This window comes from Stereum hirsutum (assembly GCF_000264905.1).
Source record: "Stereum hirsutum FP-91666 SS1 unplaced genomic scaffold STEHIscaffold_2, whole genome shotgun sequence".
In the NCBI taxonomy this organism is placed as follows: domain Eukaryota; kingdom Fungi; phylum Basidiomycota; class Agaricomycetes; order Russulales; family Stereaceae; genus Stereum; species Stereum hirsutum.
The window spans coordinates 2,753,499-2,771,908 of NW_006763132.1; the positions used below are offsets into that span (position 1 = coordinate 2,753,499).

Here is an 18,410-nt window from a genome sequence, read left to right on the forward strand (position 1 = left end):
ATTTGGGATCGGACCACTGCTGAAAAAAGGCCCAGTCTTTGTACTTTTGCGATCGGACATGGAGGGCTTTTCGCCCAAAATTTGTACGCATTGGGATCGAACCTCCTAACCAGTATGCATCCCGCCTTCAGACACTAGTCAACAGGGCCGCGTGGCCTTTGATGTGGCGATGTGGCGTCAACAAGGGAAATTCGCATCTTTAGATACCAGTGAACAACTCTGGACGAGCCCTTCAGGACTCAGCGTACATTGCTCTAAAGCGAAACCTGGGTCGTAAACGGTAAACCACCTCACCTGGGCCCTTCCTTCCTTCCTGTAACCTTATGGCTCCCACAGGCCACGCTGCACTGGCGAAGTCGTCTCACGATAATCATCGCCCGTGTCGCCTTGGTGGACCGCCGCTAGCTTTCTCGCAAAACGCTGTCTTACTCGACCGCTACTTGCTCTTTCATCGACTCGCTGCACTGACTGCTTACTCTCGTATTTCAAACGTCCCACCCCTTTCTCATTCTTGCGATGGCTTTACTACTAAGGAAGAGACTCCGCCGTTTATGGGACGCCGTCAAGTCCATCTCTCGAGAGCGCACGCCCGAACCTAGCACGTATCAGGCTCTGGGTAGTCCTGCTCCGACAGCCGCTCCATCGACGATTTCTAACCCGGCCATCGTCACACCTGTCCCTGCCTCCCTGATGCCCGCCAATCCGTATCAGAATCTTGTACCAACGGACGATGATGACTCGCCGGTCGACATGGGCATCAATATGCTGATAGATGTCATTGAGAGGGTGAAGGAGTGTTCCGATGTATTTCCTCCACTCAAGTCTGCTTCAGCGGGTTTACTCGAGGTTTTGAAGCGAATCCGTGTACGCCCCACTCACTTCTCATGTTCGAGATTGACTGCTCATAACATTTGATACACGTTAGACGGTCCGGGGTGCTCATCAGGACCTGGAGGGCGCTATTCAGACCTTTAACTTGATCGTCTCGATCCTTCAATCTCACAAGACCGGGTCAACGGAGTCGACTTGGCTAGATGAACGGATTGGACACGTCTGCGAGTGAGTGAACGTGGGTGACTTATACTGAAAGAAGACTTATCGAAGTCGCTTCCTTCAGAGTTATAGATGCCCAAACCAATGCACTCCGTTCACTCCTTGGTAACGGTATGTTGAAACGGGCACTTACAGCACCTGCCGACGAGAAAGCTGTAATGGAGGCGTTTCGGAACATCAAGAATCTTGCAGACCTTTACACCGTACGTCAGCTTCATTCTCCAAGTCAGCAATGTCTTATTTCTCTGTCCCAGCTCGACGTCACAACACGCACGAGCGTTCTCTCAGAAGAGACGCAGAAGGTATGTTCACATACACACACACACACATTCAACTCGTATCTTGCCTTGCAGATTTCTGACCGTCTGATAGGATGTCAAATCCATTCAAGAGGTGAGCACGTTCTCCAATGCCGCAATTCACCTGTCTCTTGCGCTCTATTAAATCAACTCTATCTCTGCTATCAGACCGTGGACAAGATCGTCGAGACTGGTAAGAACACTCATCACATGATAATTTGGTGAATTGACAATCACGGCAACCTCAGAGATCCTGGAAAAGCTTCGCAGAATACCCAAGAAGAATGAGTGCCTTCCTGGGACCCGCGTCACTATTCTTGAGGATCTCCAAGCGTGGGCAATGGATCCTGACGCTTCTCATATCTTCTGGCTCAACGGCATGGCTGGTACGGGAAAAGGTACCATTGCGCTCTCCCTTGTGCGCAGACTTCTCGAGCTGAGGCTCTTGGGTGGCTATTTCCTATGCTCGCGAGATGGATCTCCCGAAGAACGGGATGTCAGGAGCATAATACCATCTCTGAGCGACTTTCTCGCCAGTCTCTATCCTGACTTCAGAGCTGCACGCACACAGCACCTTGCATTGTCACAGCCCGTGAATTTGACTCTCGATGATCAATTTGAATCACTGCTCGGCACATCGATCTCGTCTGCGTTTGGTGCTCCTACTGCACCTATGATGGTCTTTATTATAGATGCACTCGATGAATGTGAGGACCACGAGGATACGCAAAGATTGGTGCAGATTCTAATGACCAATGTTCCAAGTCTACCAATCAAATTCCTCATCACGAGCAGACCAGAGTCTCACATCAGCCAGATATTATCTTCACCATACCCACTTGTGCTTCGTCTTCATGATGTTGATGAAGCGGTAGTTCAAGGTGACATACTGCTTTATCTGAAAAAGAAATTATCAGACATAGGGCACTTGCACAATATCCTCTCGAGCTCTGAAACGTCAACTTGGCCGACCGAATCACAGATTTCCATGCTCTCCCAGAATGCGGAGAGATTCTTTGTCTATGCATCCACAGCTGTCAAGTATATCGCAGGAGGCCCGGACCCGGAAACTCGTCTGGATCGGTTGCTCACTCGACCTATGCTATCTACGAAGGCTATGCAGCCAATTTACTCAGTCTATGCTCTTGTCCTGAACGATGCATTCCAAAACCTTGAGACAGATGAGGCTCAAGCTACTCGACGATGCCTTGCTGCCATTGTATCTGAAAGAAATAATATGACGGTGCTGGAACTAGGATGTCTTCTTCGGCTTTCTTCTCGCCAGATCCGCACAGCTCTTTGTGCTCTGCATTCCCTCATTGATATTCCAGATGATGAGTCAAATTTCATCTCAACCTTCCATGCATCTTTTTCAGATTACCTGCGTGATGATGGGTGTCATGACCAAGTGTGGTTCACTGATGCAAGAAGTGCACATCTTGACCTGGCAGAAGGGTGCCTCACAGTAATGTCTTCGAGACTATGTTTCAATATTGCTGGGGCTTTGTCTTCATCAGTGCGTAACCAAGATCAGCAGCTAGCTGATATACCCATGGAGGTTGCATATGCATGCTTCTATTGGCAGGATCATATCACTGCCTCCACTCAATGCTCCAGGATATTCCTCACACTTAGAAAGTGTCTACAAGCCACGTTCCTGTACTGGGTTGAAGTTCTCAGTGTATTTTCCATGGTCGATTTTGCAGCCAGAAAGCTCAGGAAGGTCATTGCTTACTCTGATGTATGTAGCATGTTCTTTTTTTTCTAACTTGTATAACAAACTGACACATCCTACTTATTTTAGCTTATGAAACACAGCCCAGATCTTGCAGCATTGCTTCAAGATATACATACCTTCTTGACTGCTTTCAGAGAGCCAATCAGTGAAAGTGTTGCACATGTCTACATCTCTGCCCTTGCATTCACACCTATGACATCTCAGTGCTCAAAGCATTCCAGGCTCCAGTTTCAAAATCTTCTGACATGTGATCCTCCAATCTCTTCAACCCCAGATCCTTGTTCTATGATTATACCATGTCATGGTGTAGCAGAAATGATGCAAATTTCTCCTGATGGAAAGTTCCTTGCCGCCACTTTTAGCAATGGCAATATACACTTATGGGATATTCAGAGTGGTGAGATCAAGTGGACATCTACCGGCCACAGTATGACTGTCAAATCTTTGAGATTCTCACCTAATGGAACTATGCTTGTCTCAAGCTCCAGGGATTGTACTGTGCGGGTGTGGAGTGTCTTGGATGGGACTGAGACTATACAGCCATGCAAGCACCACAGGCGTTATGTTAGCTCAGCTACTTTCCTGTCCAATGAAAGTGTGATCTATATATCCTGGGGCCATGACAAAGGCAGTGATATTTGCATATGGGATCTTTATTCTGATGAAGTGACAAAAAAAGTCAAGTTCAAGAGCGATGTCTATATCAATGAACAATTTTTGAAGTTGTCACCTGATGGAAGAAGTCTTGCAACTTGCCATGAGAGGACTTTACGCCCAGGTGGTTCTGTATGGACAGTATGGGATATAGAGCTAGAGAGAGAGATTGAGACTTCGACCTACTCCTCATTCTTCGCATACTCCCCTGATGGACAGAAAGTCATCAGTGATGTTTTCAAAGCAGACTGCTATAAAATCTGTGATTTGAAAAGTGGAGTGACAGTAACTACTTCTAGTATATATTCCATACGTGCTCGTGCCGAGCAAAAATGCATAAGTAATCATACCGAGCTACAGCATAATGACTTAGCCATCACATCTGACGGGTGCCAGTTCATCTATACAACATTAGCCTTTGGTGACTCTCACATCATGCGGCGGATATGGACAGATCAGAAGGGTAGGAATGTACTAGATTTGTACATAGGGCATACAAAACCAATTTATTCCATCTCTTTTGCACCTGATGAAACAAGAGTTGTATCTGCTTCTTATGATGACACAATTCGCATTTGGGATGTAGGAAGTGATAAGGACTCATTGTCATTGACATCAGGATATAGTGGCAGTATCACCTCACTTGCTTTCTCTCCTGATGGATTAAATATTGCTTTTAGCAGTATCAATGATAGTTCTATCCATATTTTGAACTGTGAAAGCAGAAGTGAAGTGCTCCTACCCTTTTTAGGGAATGTGGGCACTATTAATGCTGTCACCTATATGTCGGATGGAAGGGTGGCCATGGTTGGAGACACTGATCGATGTGTCACTGCTGGCATCTGGAACCTCCAACATCAAGTCAATTTCATACAGCCTCCTGAGTCCAAACCACTTTTAACCCCTGGATATCCCATTGTTTTCTCTTCAGATGGATCAAAGGTTTTATATTGCACTTATGTGCGATTTGGCTTCAGAAATCAACAGGTTGATATACATATCTGGGATATTGAAACTGGAGATTTCCATGATATCCTTTCCTCACGCCACTCGCCCACTGCTTTAGCACTTTCACCCAATGGGCGGACTGTTCTCACCAGCTTTTTGGAAGATCCCATTCGCTGTACATTGGATGTATATGATGATGGAACATCTTACATATCTTTAGCAGAGGATTCAAGGGGGGCTTCTTGCCTAGAATTTTCTCCTGATGGGAAAACAGCCATTTCCAGTGCTGGATTTGGAGAGCATGTTATCCGGCGATGGGACATTGATGGGGGTGGTGAGGAGATAATGCCATCTCTAGCGGGTCACACAGATATAATCACACTTTTTAAGTTCTCTCCAGATGGAAGGACGATTGTGTCCTGCTCTCGAGACAAGACAGTACGTGTCTGGGATGCTACTAGTGGCACGATCCGTAATGTATTCCCTTGGCACAGAGGATATGTCCATGCTGTTGCCTTTTCTCCTGATAGTCAGAGGGTTGCATCAGGCTCAGAAGATGGCACTATCAGAATCTGGGATGTTAAATGTGACAATGATGTGGTGACAGGTCCATCATCAGGGACCAGCACTCCTGCTTTGAAGGATACTACAGATATGCCTCCTGCCTCTCCCTTTTTATCATGGCTCCACAGTGATATCTCTAAGCCACTTACTACGGCATCAGCATGGGTTGTGGATCAAGATGGGAAGCTTCTGTTCTGGCTTCCTCATTATCTGCGCGACAGCATATGCTGGCCAGGGTGTCAAGCTATTCTCAACCGACCAAACAACTATACAATCGATTTCAGTCGTTTCAAATATGGTACAGCCTGGACTGAGTGTTATACTCCCAAATCTACTTAGAATTATAGCCGTGACATCACCTGGTTGATTTCTATAGCTTGTCTGATTTTGTTTTTGATTTCATGTCTGTATGAGAGAATCTTTCTGTCTGTGTCTTTGATTTGTGAAAATATACTTACTAGTCTGAAGTTACTTGCACATGGAATCTGAGCTTATTGCTGCAAGTCGGTGTGAATGGTACATGAATATTATCGACACACCTTCTTCCTGCGACGTGATGGCGGCTCGAAGCAAACACAACGTCTCGCCGGCTTATCGGCAGCGCGCTCACGCGGAGTCCACGTGGCAGGGCGCAGCACTTCCAGCGCATTGATCTCTGCACAAGAACGTTGAACTTGTTCATGATCACTGACAACTAGCTTTTGGCTGGTGTTTCTTCATCAGGCTGGAGGCTCCTATATTTCTCTTCGGGTTATCGAGCTTCTCTCTGCACTTCGCGAAAACTGTAAAGTCCTCGGTTCCCCTCGTCCAAAGTCCTGAAGAAATGTTTGAATGCGGTGAGCGTGTCTTCCCCGACATCACGGAAATCTGCCGAGTCCTGCAAGGTCATATATTTCGCTCGCAAGGTCATATATGTGATCCAATCGCTGAAATACTCCTACAACAAGTGAATTGGGTTATCGTGCTCATTCACATATTGCAAGGTCTATAGCAAAGGTGCCCAAGTTACTATAGGCCCCCAAAATCTGTCGAGGGTCACATCTCTTCAGCCCAGGTTGTACTTTCGAGTGTCCATTTTGACAGCGTAATCGAGCAATGAACCGTTCGCGGACAATCGCGTTGTGGATTGGGTAGCGCTACAGTACACAGTGGTACATAAGCATAGAGGGCCGCGGTAGCAATTACAGGCGGGGCGTTATACAGATCGGGCAACAGCAGCAAGAGACGAGACGAGACCAAAGAAAGTAAGAAACATATAGTAGTTCCTGGCATCGGACATGAGATGCGAGTGTGCGTAAAGGTGCTCAAGATGAGGTACGAATGTAGGTAGTTGCCCGCATACGACAGCGCGTCGCGTACGACGTTCACGCTGTAAATTGATGATGTCATCCCCTGGTCCAAAGACGAAGCACAGTGTCTGCTTCGTCTTGTGCGGAGGGGATGTGGAAAGGGACGAAAGCGAGCGCGAACAGGGAAACAAACAGGGACGGAACGAAACGAACGCAACAACGCTAACGGACTCCACCTGCCACCGTCGCGTCAACACGCGCTCGCCTCGCGAACCTAGTCCAAGGGCATCCGAGCCGTATAGCGCCATGTGAAAGAAAAGGCTTTGGCCATCGTAGAGTAAAGGCTGGAGCTGAAGATAGAGTGACCAGCGAAGGCTTCAGACGTGGGGGAAGAGAGGATGATGGTGGTACAACTCGAAAGGGATTCAGCCCGCACAAGAAAATAATGAGTGCGCTGGCAAGTCCCACGCTGAGTCCCAAACTGCACCTTCTTTGGTGACGCATCGATTCCGGCCGAGCTCGGCCGGTCTAGATATGGGGCTGATCCCAAGCCAATCCAACATTTCACAGCTTTCTAAGCTTTAACAACCTGTTTCAGCGTAAATAAGTGTTTTCAAGTGCAATATAACTGCAGTTAACCCACGGCCACCTTGCGCCACCATTTATTCGGTACAATCAATTGCAAACGTCGGCGGGAATCCGTGATGGAGTTGCATAGCTTTTGGCAGACAGGCTTTCCTCGAGTCCTCCGTGGGCGTAGCCGCAGTCGTTTTTGCCACGCTTTCTGTGAACTATCGCACAGAACATCGTCAGACGTGGTGCCTAAAGGGTTGGTCGGGGTTGCAGCAAGGTCTGCCTCAAACGGAGTATTCTCCATCTTCGGTGTCCAGAAAGGCACGCTGGTGGCATGTAGTATTCCGAGTCAGATCATGGCTTAGTAGTAACAAACACACCGTGTCTTTCAATGCCTGCATATCCTGTTCGCGGAGAGAGAGTGCTCGCCGTCATCCGGACTCACTGAAGATGATTCATGTTTGGATCGCAATAGCCACCTTGACGCAGGAGGCCTCCTCAAGTCTTCTCTCGTCTTTCGTCCTCTCCACTAGGCAACACTCGCCGATAATTGCGGGGTTTCTTGCTCGCTTGTGGAGTGGATTGAACTCCGAAAGTCATCTGCTGCGTAACTTCCAGGCCAGACACTTCTACCTCTCGAGCACCGGCTATGTGCCCATTTTTTTCTCGCGCGCACAGCATTAAATGACAGACACTTGACCTTCTCCAATCGCACGCTCGCGATCTAGAAACCCGGTCAGGACAGTCGCGGGAACATGGTCAGTCTTACTGATAAACAAGTTTAGGGCTATGCTCGCTGCGTTGGCAATCGTATCGCTTGATTGCTCTGGGAGTTCGCATTTCGTTACGGAGAGTGAGTGCATGCCGATCGCCGACCGATTAGCAACTTACGCGTCGTTTCGGCGGATCTGTTTGGTTTATAGGTGATGTGTATGCGCTGGCATGAGCGGCGTGGCCTAAGCCTAGCTACAGTTTGGCTGTGATGTATGCGCTGTAGCAGCGCGTCTCTACCCCCAGTACAATCTCTCCTCGGCAAAAAGGCAGGGGCTCTTCCTTAATCTCAGGAAGAACCACCGACGCGCGCAAAGCTATGTTGACATTCGGTTTTCTTCGGCCAGTGGTATGTGGTAGCCATGTTCTCATTGCGCAGAAGGGGCAACAAGTATGCTCTTCTGACAGAACATTGACTTGCGCCTTCAATTTAGGAACCTGGGACTCGTTCTCGTTCATGCACAGTAGACACTGCCTTCGTCACTTCGCAGAAGTGTAGAACCAAAGGGTCCCAGTCATCCAAGTCATCTACCGCGATTTGCGTGTGGACACTTTACAAATACTTTCGTATCGAGATCGACATCATCGATATCGTGAAGCTTATAGCACTGCCTACGACCTCGCTCGTGTTGCGTAGTCGATTGAGCTAGCATCGCTCGAGCGCCCGTATCGTCCTTGTCCTTGCTATTGGTCGACTATCGCCGCTACTTTGTCAGAAGGTAGGGATGTCCTAGGATTTGCGAGGAGGGAATCCTGTGGCCGATGCCGACATTTCGACGAGGTCTGAGTCATTACGGTAGCGCTCTGGAGGCGTACTCATCAGCTTGTTATATCTCGCACAGATCCTATTTTGGGCCTAACACCGTCAACTAGAATACATCCCCAGAGCTGGTAGATGCAACTGTATCGATGTACGGCTGTACGGCGCTGTAATCGCCTCATCTGCACTACACTACCACCTACAATCCGCGATCAGGTCCAACTGTGCCTCCGATCCATCCGGAACACCGACACGAGTATGTTGCGTCTGTCTTACACCGTGGGCAGCGTATTTAGACCCGAGTCCGAGTGGTGATGTTGGTGGGCATCTGTCGGTCTCGACGCCGGCATCGAGGCATGCTGTGCAGATGGCCTTGATCTTTGACGTCGATGATCAGACTCAGACTAGCTTGCTGGACTCGGACGAAACCCGAGTATCCTCGAACTGATGCACACATAAGTCTCCCACTTCATCTACAAATTATCGCTGTCTGGACCGTCAGCGTCTGTTCTGACCTACTACATCGGGATTGACGCGGTCTCAAGAGGCGGTGTATACTTAGTGTATGTAGTGATTTATCGGCGCGGGACCCATTCCACGTCAATGCCGTTCGTTCTCTGAGACCACTTGCCAGACTCTGTGTTGAACAAGTTATAACAAGAAAGAACGTCCGAGTGCGAGTCGTGATTCATCGAACACGGACCAGCGCCGCTGTTGAACCTGATCAGCGAGGTACCTAGATTCTGAAGTGCTGAAGTATTGTGGGTTCCATGCATGCGGGACGGAGATTGGCAGTGAGCCGTGTTGGCGGGATGGAATTTCTTACACGGGCAGTCGGAGAGCTTCATGACAGGATCATTCACCTGAATTCTGTGCCATCAGGCTCGTGCATGAGTAACGAGCGTCCGTTTTCCGTTGACGGTTGAGTCTCTCGGGTCACCGAACGAAAAGGAAATCACAAAGGAGTTCTTCGCACCAGCTTATAACCTCTTCGCTGACGCCACCACAGTTCACGTCGAACGTTCACAGGCAGTCAAACGAAGCTACCTAAGTTAAGTTTAAAAGCTTGTTGCACGAGTCCGAGTCCCCTGTTACGGAGACATGCGTGTACCATGTGTTTACTGTTCGTTATTTGGCTGACTGACTGGCAGACCGCACAAACCTTGTACTTAATGCGACGAAAATGAGGTATATATTGTATCTCCATTCTACGATCCGTTTACGTCTCCTGACGAGCCGTTTTTGTCAGGATGCGGGGCGTGGGGTGCGTGTTTTTGGGTCGGCACTGACGATACGATACGGAACGATGGTGGGTGCGGATGCGAGGATCCTCAATCGTTGTTTTGATGTCTAGCCATTGTGTCTGCAAAGAATCAGTATGGCAATACTATTCCATGCACTCTCGAGAAAGAACTGCGCTCACCCTCGCTCACCTCATCCGTTTTCGCACCACATCCCACCAAGGCAGTGTCCAGTAAGTATACTTACACGCAACCATCAAACATCAACACGACGTGGTCAAGGGAGGGGTCCTTCCTGTCCTATGCCGTGGTCGAGCGAGGGGTTCTTCCGGCTCGGGCTTCGAGGTGAACCTTGCGTCTTTGAGGATACTCGAAAAGAGGCCCTGATGCTCTGTCGTCACGGTGGCGTATTATTCACTTCTCGAGGGCGGTGACTCGGATAAGGAGCCTGAGGGTGGCGTGTGGACGGAGAGGATCGAAGCATTGACAAGGAAGGCCTACTTGTTCTACCGTCGTTGTTTGACGAGGAATGCAAAGGATCGGGTACTCAGGAGGGTGGCGCTACAAGTTTATTGTACATTCGTGGCGTAGGACTCTACTATCGTTTGTATACAGGCAGTGAAATGAATCGGACGATCAGCGAGTGAACGTTCAAAATGATATGGGCGCCTCCAGTTCTGGTAAGTTCGTAGAGTACGGGATTCGGTTTCATGTCGAGAGAAGGGTGGAGGATACCGAACGAGCTAATTATTTAATTGACTGAATCTCGACTCGTTTGAGGCTCACCAGCTGCAGAGCATGTGGAGCGTGTAGAGGCGGTGGTGGTGGTGGTGGTGGTGGTGGCGGCGAGGGTTTAGGAAGTGCGTGTGGACGGGGAGGATCAAAGCGAAGTAGGCTAGGTTGTTGTTTGATGGGGAATGAAAGGATCGGTAAGTCATGAGTACCAGAGCTGGAGGGTGGCGCGGTGAAGGATCGTTGTCTGTTCTGGCCTGTTCGGTACAGTTAAGCATGAATCGGGAGATCAACGAACGAATATCGGGGATGATGTGCGTGCTTCGAGTTCTAGTGGATTCATCACGGGAGAAGGGTGGCGGGCATGCTGAGCCACATGCAAAATGAGGGAGCGGTCCTTAGTATAATATTATACTATGGAAGGTAAGTATGTGTAGGGGGACGAAGAGGGACTCTGTGCGCAGAGTGACTATGGACCATCAGACAGACAGCGGAGGTTTTCGAGTATGGTGACACTAACTATGTTGACGTCTGTGTCAGCCTAAGACAGTCCACGGTCCAGGACCAATCGTACTTCTGCGGTTGTGTGAGAGGGAATCATCTGGATGTGACGTGCTGTTCACTTCTTGGAGGCGGTGACTTGGATGAGGCGAGCCTGAGGGTGGGTGGTGTGTGGACTGGGAGGATCAAAGCGTTGACAAGGGAGGGAGGGTTACTTATTGTCGTTGTTTGACGAGGAATGGAGGGGTCGAGTATACAAGAGGGTGGCGTGGAAGAGGACCGTTATCTGTATACTTGACGATATATAGGATGATCAACGACTGAAGGTCCGAGATAACGTATAGGATTAGGTTTCATGAAGAGAGAAGGGTGGAGGGTGACAAAATCTCGACTCATTGGGGACTCGTCACTTGCAAAGCATGTTGACTGTGTGGAAGGAAGGCGGTGGGTGTTTAGGAAGGGCGTGTGGACGGGGAGGATCAAAGCGTTGACGAGGGAGGCCAGGTTGTCGTATCGTCGTTGTTCAATGGGGAATGGAAGGATCGACATTGTGTAGTACGAGATGTTCAGAAGGGTGGCGTGGTGAAGGATCATTGTCTGTTCTGGTCCGTCCTGTATAGATGAGCAGTGTGAATCGGGAGATCAACGAACGAATGTCCGGGATGATGTGCGTGCTTGGAGTTCTAGTGGATTCGTGACGGGAAAAGGATGGCGGGCATGCTGATCATTAATGTTGACGAATGCTCGACTCCCTCGGGGCCGCCACATGCATGCAAACTGTCGGTGACGGAACAGTATTTGATAGCACGCAGCAGATATTACCAGGGGAGAGAGGGAGTTGGAGGGGAGTGACTCTGGGCGCAGAGTGACCGTAAACCGCTGAACAGACACTGGAGTTTTTCGAGCACTATTCTAGGGCTGGATGTCTGTATCAGACAGCCCAGGATCCAGGATCAACGTACTTCTGTGCCAGTGGTTGTGTAAACGGATCTGATGGATTACGCATAGCATAATCATGATCAGATACTCGCCCTCTGGCGTCAACACACATCAGTCCCCCGCCATCACCTCGCCTCGCTTTGAAACCCGTCCTATTCCTCACCCCAGTCATCAGGCTAGACCCCCATCCCAGTCAATCGAGGTGCCCACTTCAGTTTCACAGCCTGAGCCCAACATCGACTCAGAGTCAACTCCCGGTTTCGGTCACGTACTAAGTAACGCGGCACTCGGGGCTCAGCACATTATACGTGGATGGCTGTATATAGTGTTTATAGTGTCTACATACAGTCGGGATGAAGTGTTTGTTGGCGCGCGTCTGGACTCAGAATAGGCGGCACAGTAGAGTGTACGGGTGGCGAAGTAATGCTGTGTCCAAGAACGGCATAAGAGCCTGAGAGCCAGAAGACCAGGTGCCCCCTTCGGACACGAAAACAAAAGCAGACGGGTGGCGAAGTAGTGCTGTGTCCATCCAAGAAGAATCCGAAAGACCAGGGGCTTGTTGTAGCTTCTTCGGACACGAAAACAAAAACAGAAATGCGAAAGGCGAAGCATCGGAGGGGTGGCGTGTTATTCCTTGTGCGCCAAAACACAGCAACTCGAACTATACGAAGGAAGCTGAAAGACCATGGGATACCGTGTAGTGTGAGTGGGATAGCAGTGGCTGTGCGTGTTCCATATCGACTATAAGGGCCTTATTCTGGGCACAGGCGCTGTATGGGTTGGCTAGCAACGGGCGTTGTTGAGAGAAAGCCTATACAAAGCTGAGATAAGGACGCATTGTTCTTTATTAGAGTCGAATACAGAGAACAAGAAGACTGTGGCCCAAGAGCGCGATACCCGGGATTCGCGCGAAGCGTGAGTTGCCAACAGGGCGTTAGAGGGGCTATGTATAGCTATGTCTGAACAGGGGGATCTACATGGCCCGATTTTCTTGCAGCTGTGTTGAGGAAGAAGAGATTGGGAAAACAGGTGCCGCGCAATGCCGCCACCCGCAGTGCGGACACAGGAAGACACGAGGCTATTATGTCAAGATTCAAATCAAGGTAGACAAGCGACTTGTGAGACAGGCGCCGGTCTACAAAAAGCTCTTCAGTTCGTTCATCCTATTTTCCCCATTCCGCTCGTTTCCCCTTCCGCTCTTCCCTCACAGATCTTCCGTATCCAACAACTGTGTGGGACGTCCATTATGGGTGAGTCTCCGTGCCTACCCACGCCAAGAGATCGAGAACTGACATCCACAAAACGCTACCGACTGCTTGGAACCGCAGCTTCACTTCCTGCCCCAACCCTCAACGTCTCTCCTCCATCCCCCGTTCACCAGTCCTTTTCGCCCCCGTCGCCCGTCGACGGCTATCCCGCGACGTCAGACACACATAAACCCCTTGTTGAAGACCAGTCCAAACGCGGCATGAAGAGTATGTTCCGGAGATCAGGTATGTTCGAACGACAGCACACTCCCTACCAACCGACCATGCCTCCCTTCAACCTCGCTCACTTTCCCTTCCTTCCTTTCATTTTCCTTTCACGACTTGAAGCACGAGACGGAGAGAAGTCAGAACAAGACCTCCGTCCGTCAACACCAAAGTCAGAGAAGAAGAGGGGCTGTGGGTCGTGGTGCGGTGACCTCATGAGACGACATAGACGAGAGAAACCGATAGGTGCAGCGCCGGGTATACGAGATAGTCTGTTAGCAATCCTGAAAACATCATGTACGTCCTCGTCGCCCTCACCCTCCTCCTGTCCCGTCTCTCGCAGAGTCGACTAGCACCCTCGACTGACCGAGAATCCGTCCATTAACGTTTCTGTAGGGCTAAACCTTCTCCTCGTGTTCATTCCGCTATCCGTGCGTGTATTCCGTGCCTTTCCCTCGTTCCTTTCACTCCTCCCATCTCCGCTCCCGTGACGCGGAACTGACGTCGTGTCGATGGAATACTATAGTGGGCGTTCAACTTCGCCATGCCCGATTCGTACACTCTTGTTTTCGTCTGTGAGTCTCCCGATCGGGCTCCACTTCCACTATGACGCGTTCTGTTTTCTGAGACTCTGACCGCTTTTGCCCCTTTCAGTCTCGTTCCTTGCGATAATTCCGCTTGCCAAGGTGAGCATCCGTCATCACCTGTCCTTTCATCTCCATCCGCATCTTGCATCTCCATATCCATCTTTGCTGCCCCTCGAATTGATATGTCTGACTTTTCTTTTCTTTTGTTGTGATTGTGTCATGGTTGTGATTGTGTCATGGTTGTGTTTGTGATTGATTGTGTCATGGAATGGATAGCTCCTGGCATTCGCGACAGATGAGCTTTCGATGCGGGTAGGTCAGACGTTGGCTGGGTTGTTGAATGCTACGCTCGGGAATGCGTGAGTTTCTCCTCTGTTCTTTGTTTTCTGTTTCATGCCGTGGTTCCATTCATCCATCCCTTTCATCTCTCCTCTGATCCCGTCGAATTCCATTCCGCCCCGATATACAACTCCCCCTTCTCTCTTCCCGCTGTTTCTGCGTCTCATATCCCATCTCTCACTTCTCTCGACCTGTCTATCCGTCTCTGTGCTAACAATATTGGATGTTCGTGCGTCTAGCGTCGAATTGATCGTAGCTGTACGTCTCTCCATCCATCCCATCCACCCATCCCGCCTATCATCCCACAACTCCTCCCGCGGGATTTTTGTGTTTGTGATATCTGACCCCAGTGCTTGATATATATGTATACAGATCCTGGCACTCATCAAATGCGAGCTTACGATCGTACAGTCTTCACGTGAGTCGTTCTTTTCAGCTTTCTTTCTCTTGTTCTTCTCTTGGTGTTTGAGCGGTTCCACTGGGGCTTGCGTCGTACACTCGGTTTCACACTCGTATCGTGTGACAATCGGTCGGGTGATTTATAACCTCAGCTGTGAGACGAGACGATCAAGCATAGCGGCTGAGACGGTCGGTCGGTGTTCGTGTCGCCCTCGTGGCTATACCATGGACGACCGGACACAGAGAACGGCACCATTGCGTGACCCATCATATCATATCATATCATACGACGTCGGGTCTCGTTGGCAGGACACTTGTTCTGAGTCTCAGTTCGTCCCGAACGCCGCTGGGCTGTGCTCCAACTTCAAGCTCGGTGACTACAACTGGGTTGAGTGTCAAATGCTAAATCTTAAACACTGCACCTTTCTGCCCGTCGTTCCCGATGTGGATATCCGGTTTTTGAGTTCGAACGAGGTTGTATGCCAAGTTATGTCTCGATTCGGGTATTAGGCTTGGCGCCGTCATCTGTTGTGGTTATCGGTTGGGCGTGATGTGGCGTCGTTCGCTTTGGGGTCTGGTTCGACCTGGTTTGCTTGCCTCACTTGCCCTCGCTCCTCACATCCAAGTACAGCTTTCCAGCAACTCCAATGCCACTCAGTGTCGAAGGTTGAGGGAGGGTTGGGTTGGGCACCGGGCACCGTGAGGTGTCGCTGCGTTCATGGGACATGGGGACCCTCGAAATAAATTACGAGGGTGGTGGTCCGATGTGCCCACTCTGCACAGCCTTATTGACAGCCTGCGTGCGTGCAGTTCGCCGTGCACGGCGCACCTCCAGGGAAAATGGGTTCTCGTGCTGGGCCGCAGTAAGTACGATAGTGCATGCACGAGGCTGGGAATTTGCGGGATTTTTGGTTGTTGTTGTTGTTGTGATACGATTTTTACTAGGCTACTGCTGTTCGTGAGGATTTTTTACTGAAATTTTCGTCTTTTTTTCGTCCATTATGCAGTCGTCGGCTCCATCCTCAGTAACTTGCGTAAGTCCCACCCTCTTATTCCTTCCCACCTCACCGCTCATTCATTCCTTCGTTCATTCATACGTCACGTCACACAACAGTCCTCGTGCTCGGCATGTGTTTCTTCGCCGGCGGGACGCGGTTCTCCGAGCAAGGTTTCGGTCTGAGCGCGACGCAGCTCAATTCGTCGTTGCTCACGCTCAGCGTGATCGCGGTGCTGTTGCCCGCTGCGTTCCATTCTGCGGTGACGCCGCTTAATAGGTACGTTTTCTCTCTCTCCCTTGTGTCTTGTCACAGAAAGAGGATTGGCAAGGAAAGGGACTGATAGTTTGTGGTTTTTGGTAGCTCGGAGACGGACCCGCTTACGGATGCTCAGGAGGGCAAGGATATTCTTTCGATCAGTCATGGAGTTGCGATTATCTTGCTTTTCAGTGTGTATTCCACAACTGCCCTCAGCAGCTGGGGATTAGTCCTAATCTATTGTTTCCAGTCTACGGCTGCTACATCTACTTCCAACTCTTCTCGCACAGGGCCCTCTACGAAGACGATCACCCCAATGTCCTCGCCACGATCCCCTACCCGAACCACGTAGACCGCATGAAGAAACACAAGAAATCGGCTTCATCGCGCGCCGCGACGCCCGTCCCCGGAGATCGCGAAGGCGCTCCTTCTCCCTCTCCTACCCACCCCACTCACGGCTCCGTCCCAAGCACGCCCAACGGAACGACCACGGCTCTCGCGGGCCCGTCTGCTGACATGAAGGAAACGGACAGACAGTCTTTGGGGAGACAGAGTCTCGGAGTCCCGGGGAGCGTGAACGGACATGCGAATGGAATCGGAGGGTCGGTGCCGGTGGGCGATGTGGAGAGCGCGATGATGGTTGGTGAGGAGGAGGACGAGGAGGAGGAGAAGCCGATGATGAGTGTGCCGATGACGATTGCGCTGCTTGCTGTTGTGACTGTGCTCGTCGCGGTCACGGCGGAGTGGCTGGTGGATTCGATTAATGGGCTTGTGGATCAGGGTGGGATTAGCAGGGAGTTTGTGGGATTGATTTTGTTGCCGATTGTGGGGAATGCGGCGGAGCATGTTACGGCTGTTACGGTCTCGGTGAAGGATAAGCTGACGCTTTCGCTTGGGGTTGCTGTTGGGTCGAGTATCGTGAGTCTCCTCTCGCATAATCTCTCCTTTGGTGTCGGCTAACGATTTTTGGTGATGACAGCAAATTGCACTCTTCGTGATCCCGTTCATCGTCACCCTCGGATGGATGATGGGCAAGCCGCTCACGCTCCTCTTCGACCCGTTCGAGTCGATCGTGCTCTTCCTTGCAGTTCTTACCGTGAACTACGTCGTACAGGACGGAAAGTCAAATTGGCTAGAGGGAATGATTCTTATGTGTAAGCCTCACCTCCTTGTTCCTTGAAATCAGGACATCAGTGCTAATTACTGTTGTGCTACAGGTCTCTATGTGATCATCGCCGTCGTGTTCTGGTTCTACCCAGGATCGGATCCGGCCGGTGTTCTTGCGTCGTGCACCACATGAGCTCTTCTCTAGTTTTCTTCTCCGTTCCTACGCTTTTTCTTCGTCTGCAGCAGTCTCCAGTTCCGTCTCCAGTCTTTTCATTCCCGCGCCGTACTCGCAACATACTCCATCAGAGACGTCTCGCTCAATTTCGTCTCAAGAGGAGTATACACGGCCAACCTCTTTTCGGTTCACTCTCTCCCTTCGGTGCGCTTCCCGGTCGGTCGACGAGCCTAATCAGACAAATCGATCGGTCGGTGTTGTTGATTTATATGCTTCTCCTCGGTTCTCCAGACAGAATCCCACCATTTTTTCTTGCCTCTTAACGTATCAGGAGGGTGTCGCGGTATTTGGTATTCACAATCGGAAGAGAAAGAAGTACTGTAGCCCGTCTCCCATGATATCTGTTTTTCTGCCCTCCTCCCCTCGCCTCCCCTCGCCTCCCCTCATCTACACACACACACACACACACAGATCTCTACCTCACCTCTCTTTTTTTGCGACCTTTTTACTTGTCGGCCCTCCTTCTCTCGACATTGCGGACGCGGACGAACAATCTTTACAAACTTATACCCCCCTCTCCTGAGGCTCCTGCCCATCTCCATTCATGTTCGCCCGTGCCATGGCTGGTGACGGGGAGGGGAATAACTAGTAGTAGTACTGCGCCGTGTTATTTTAATCACGTACTTCTTTTTCTTGTTTATTACTCGCATACACATACGTCCGTTCAGTCCGTGATCACTTACTTACGCAGCGGATTGAGTACAGACAGACAGATATATAAGTATGTATCCCACCCGAGTCGTTCTTTAGTATCACAATCAATATTCAAGGAGGAACATTACACTGCATGGTATGGACATGGCGCAAGTCGGAGTCGGTCGACATCGAAAAGACAAAAGAAACCCACAACCTATCTTTCCATACACAATCCGGCTATTGACCTTGCTGGTCCCAGTCGTTGTAAGTCGTTGTACTGTAAGCTGTCTGTCCCAGCTGCGGGCCTGATCCCCACGATC

At 50.1% G+C, this 18,410-nt stretch overlaps 3 protein-coding genes across 3 annotated transcripts; all 3 read left to right on the plus strand.

The window, feature by feature from the left end:
• Nucleotides 1-516: 516 nt before the first annotated feature.
• Nucleotides 517-3,341, plus strand: STEHIDRAFT_137120 (uncharacterized protein; the record flags this gene model as incomplete). Its single annotated transcript, XM_007300081.1, has 9 exons — nt 517-864; nt 926-1,059; nt 1,118-1,256; nt 1,308-1,355; nt 1,426-1,446; nt 1,521-1,545; nt 1,601-3,093; nt 3,157-3,241; nt 3,295-3,341. 9 exons carry the CDS (start codon nt 517-519, stop codon nt 3,339-3,341), a joined length of 2,340 nt encoding a protein of 779 aa, XP_007300143.1.
• Nucleotides 3,342-3,375: 34 nt separating this feature from the next.
• On the plus strand, nt 3,376-5,595 carry STEHIDRAFT_48469 (WD40 repeat-like protein; the record flags this gene model as incomplete). The annotated part of the gene is made up of 3 exons (XM_007299201.1): nt 3,376-3,773; nt 4,212-4,572; nt 4,732-5,595. The coding sequence occupies 3 exons, from the start codon at nt 3,376-3,378 to the stop codon at nt 5,593-5,595; spliced, it is 1,623 nt and encodes a 540-aa protein (XP_007299263.1).
• Nucleotides 5,596-13,749: 8,154 nt separating this feature from the next.
• Nucleotides 13,750-17,412, plus strand: STEHIDRAFT_49894 (calcium/proton exchanger; the record flags this gene model as incomplete). The annotated part of the gene is made up of 14 exons (XM_007299319.1): nt 13,750-13,831; nt 13,931-13,965; nt 14,061-14,109; nt 14,189-14,220; nt 14,398-14,480; nt 14,700-14,718; nt 14,833-14,878; nt 15,867-15,893; nt 15,974-16,137; nt 16,225-16,303; nt 16,363-16,685; nt 16,761-17,030; nt 17,092-17,266; nt 17,330-17,412. The coding sequence occupies 14 exons, from the start codon at nt 13,750-13,752 to the stop codon at nt 17,410-17,412; spliced, it is 1,467 nt and encodes a 488-aa protein (XP_007299381.1).
• Between the last annotated feature and the right edge of the window lie 998 nt (nt 17,413-18,410).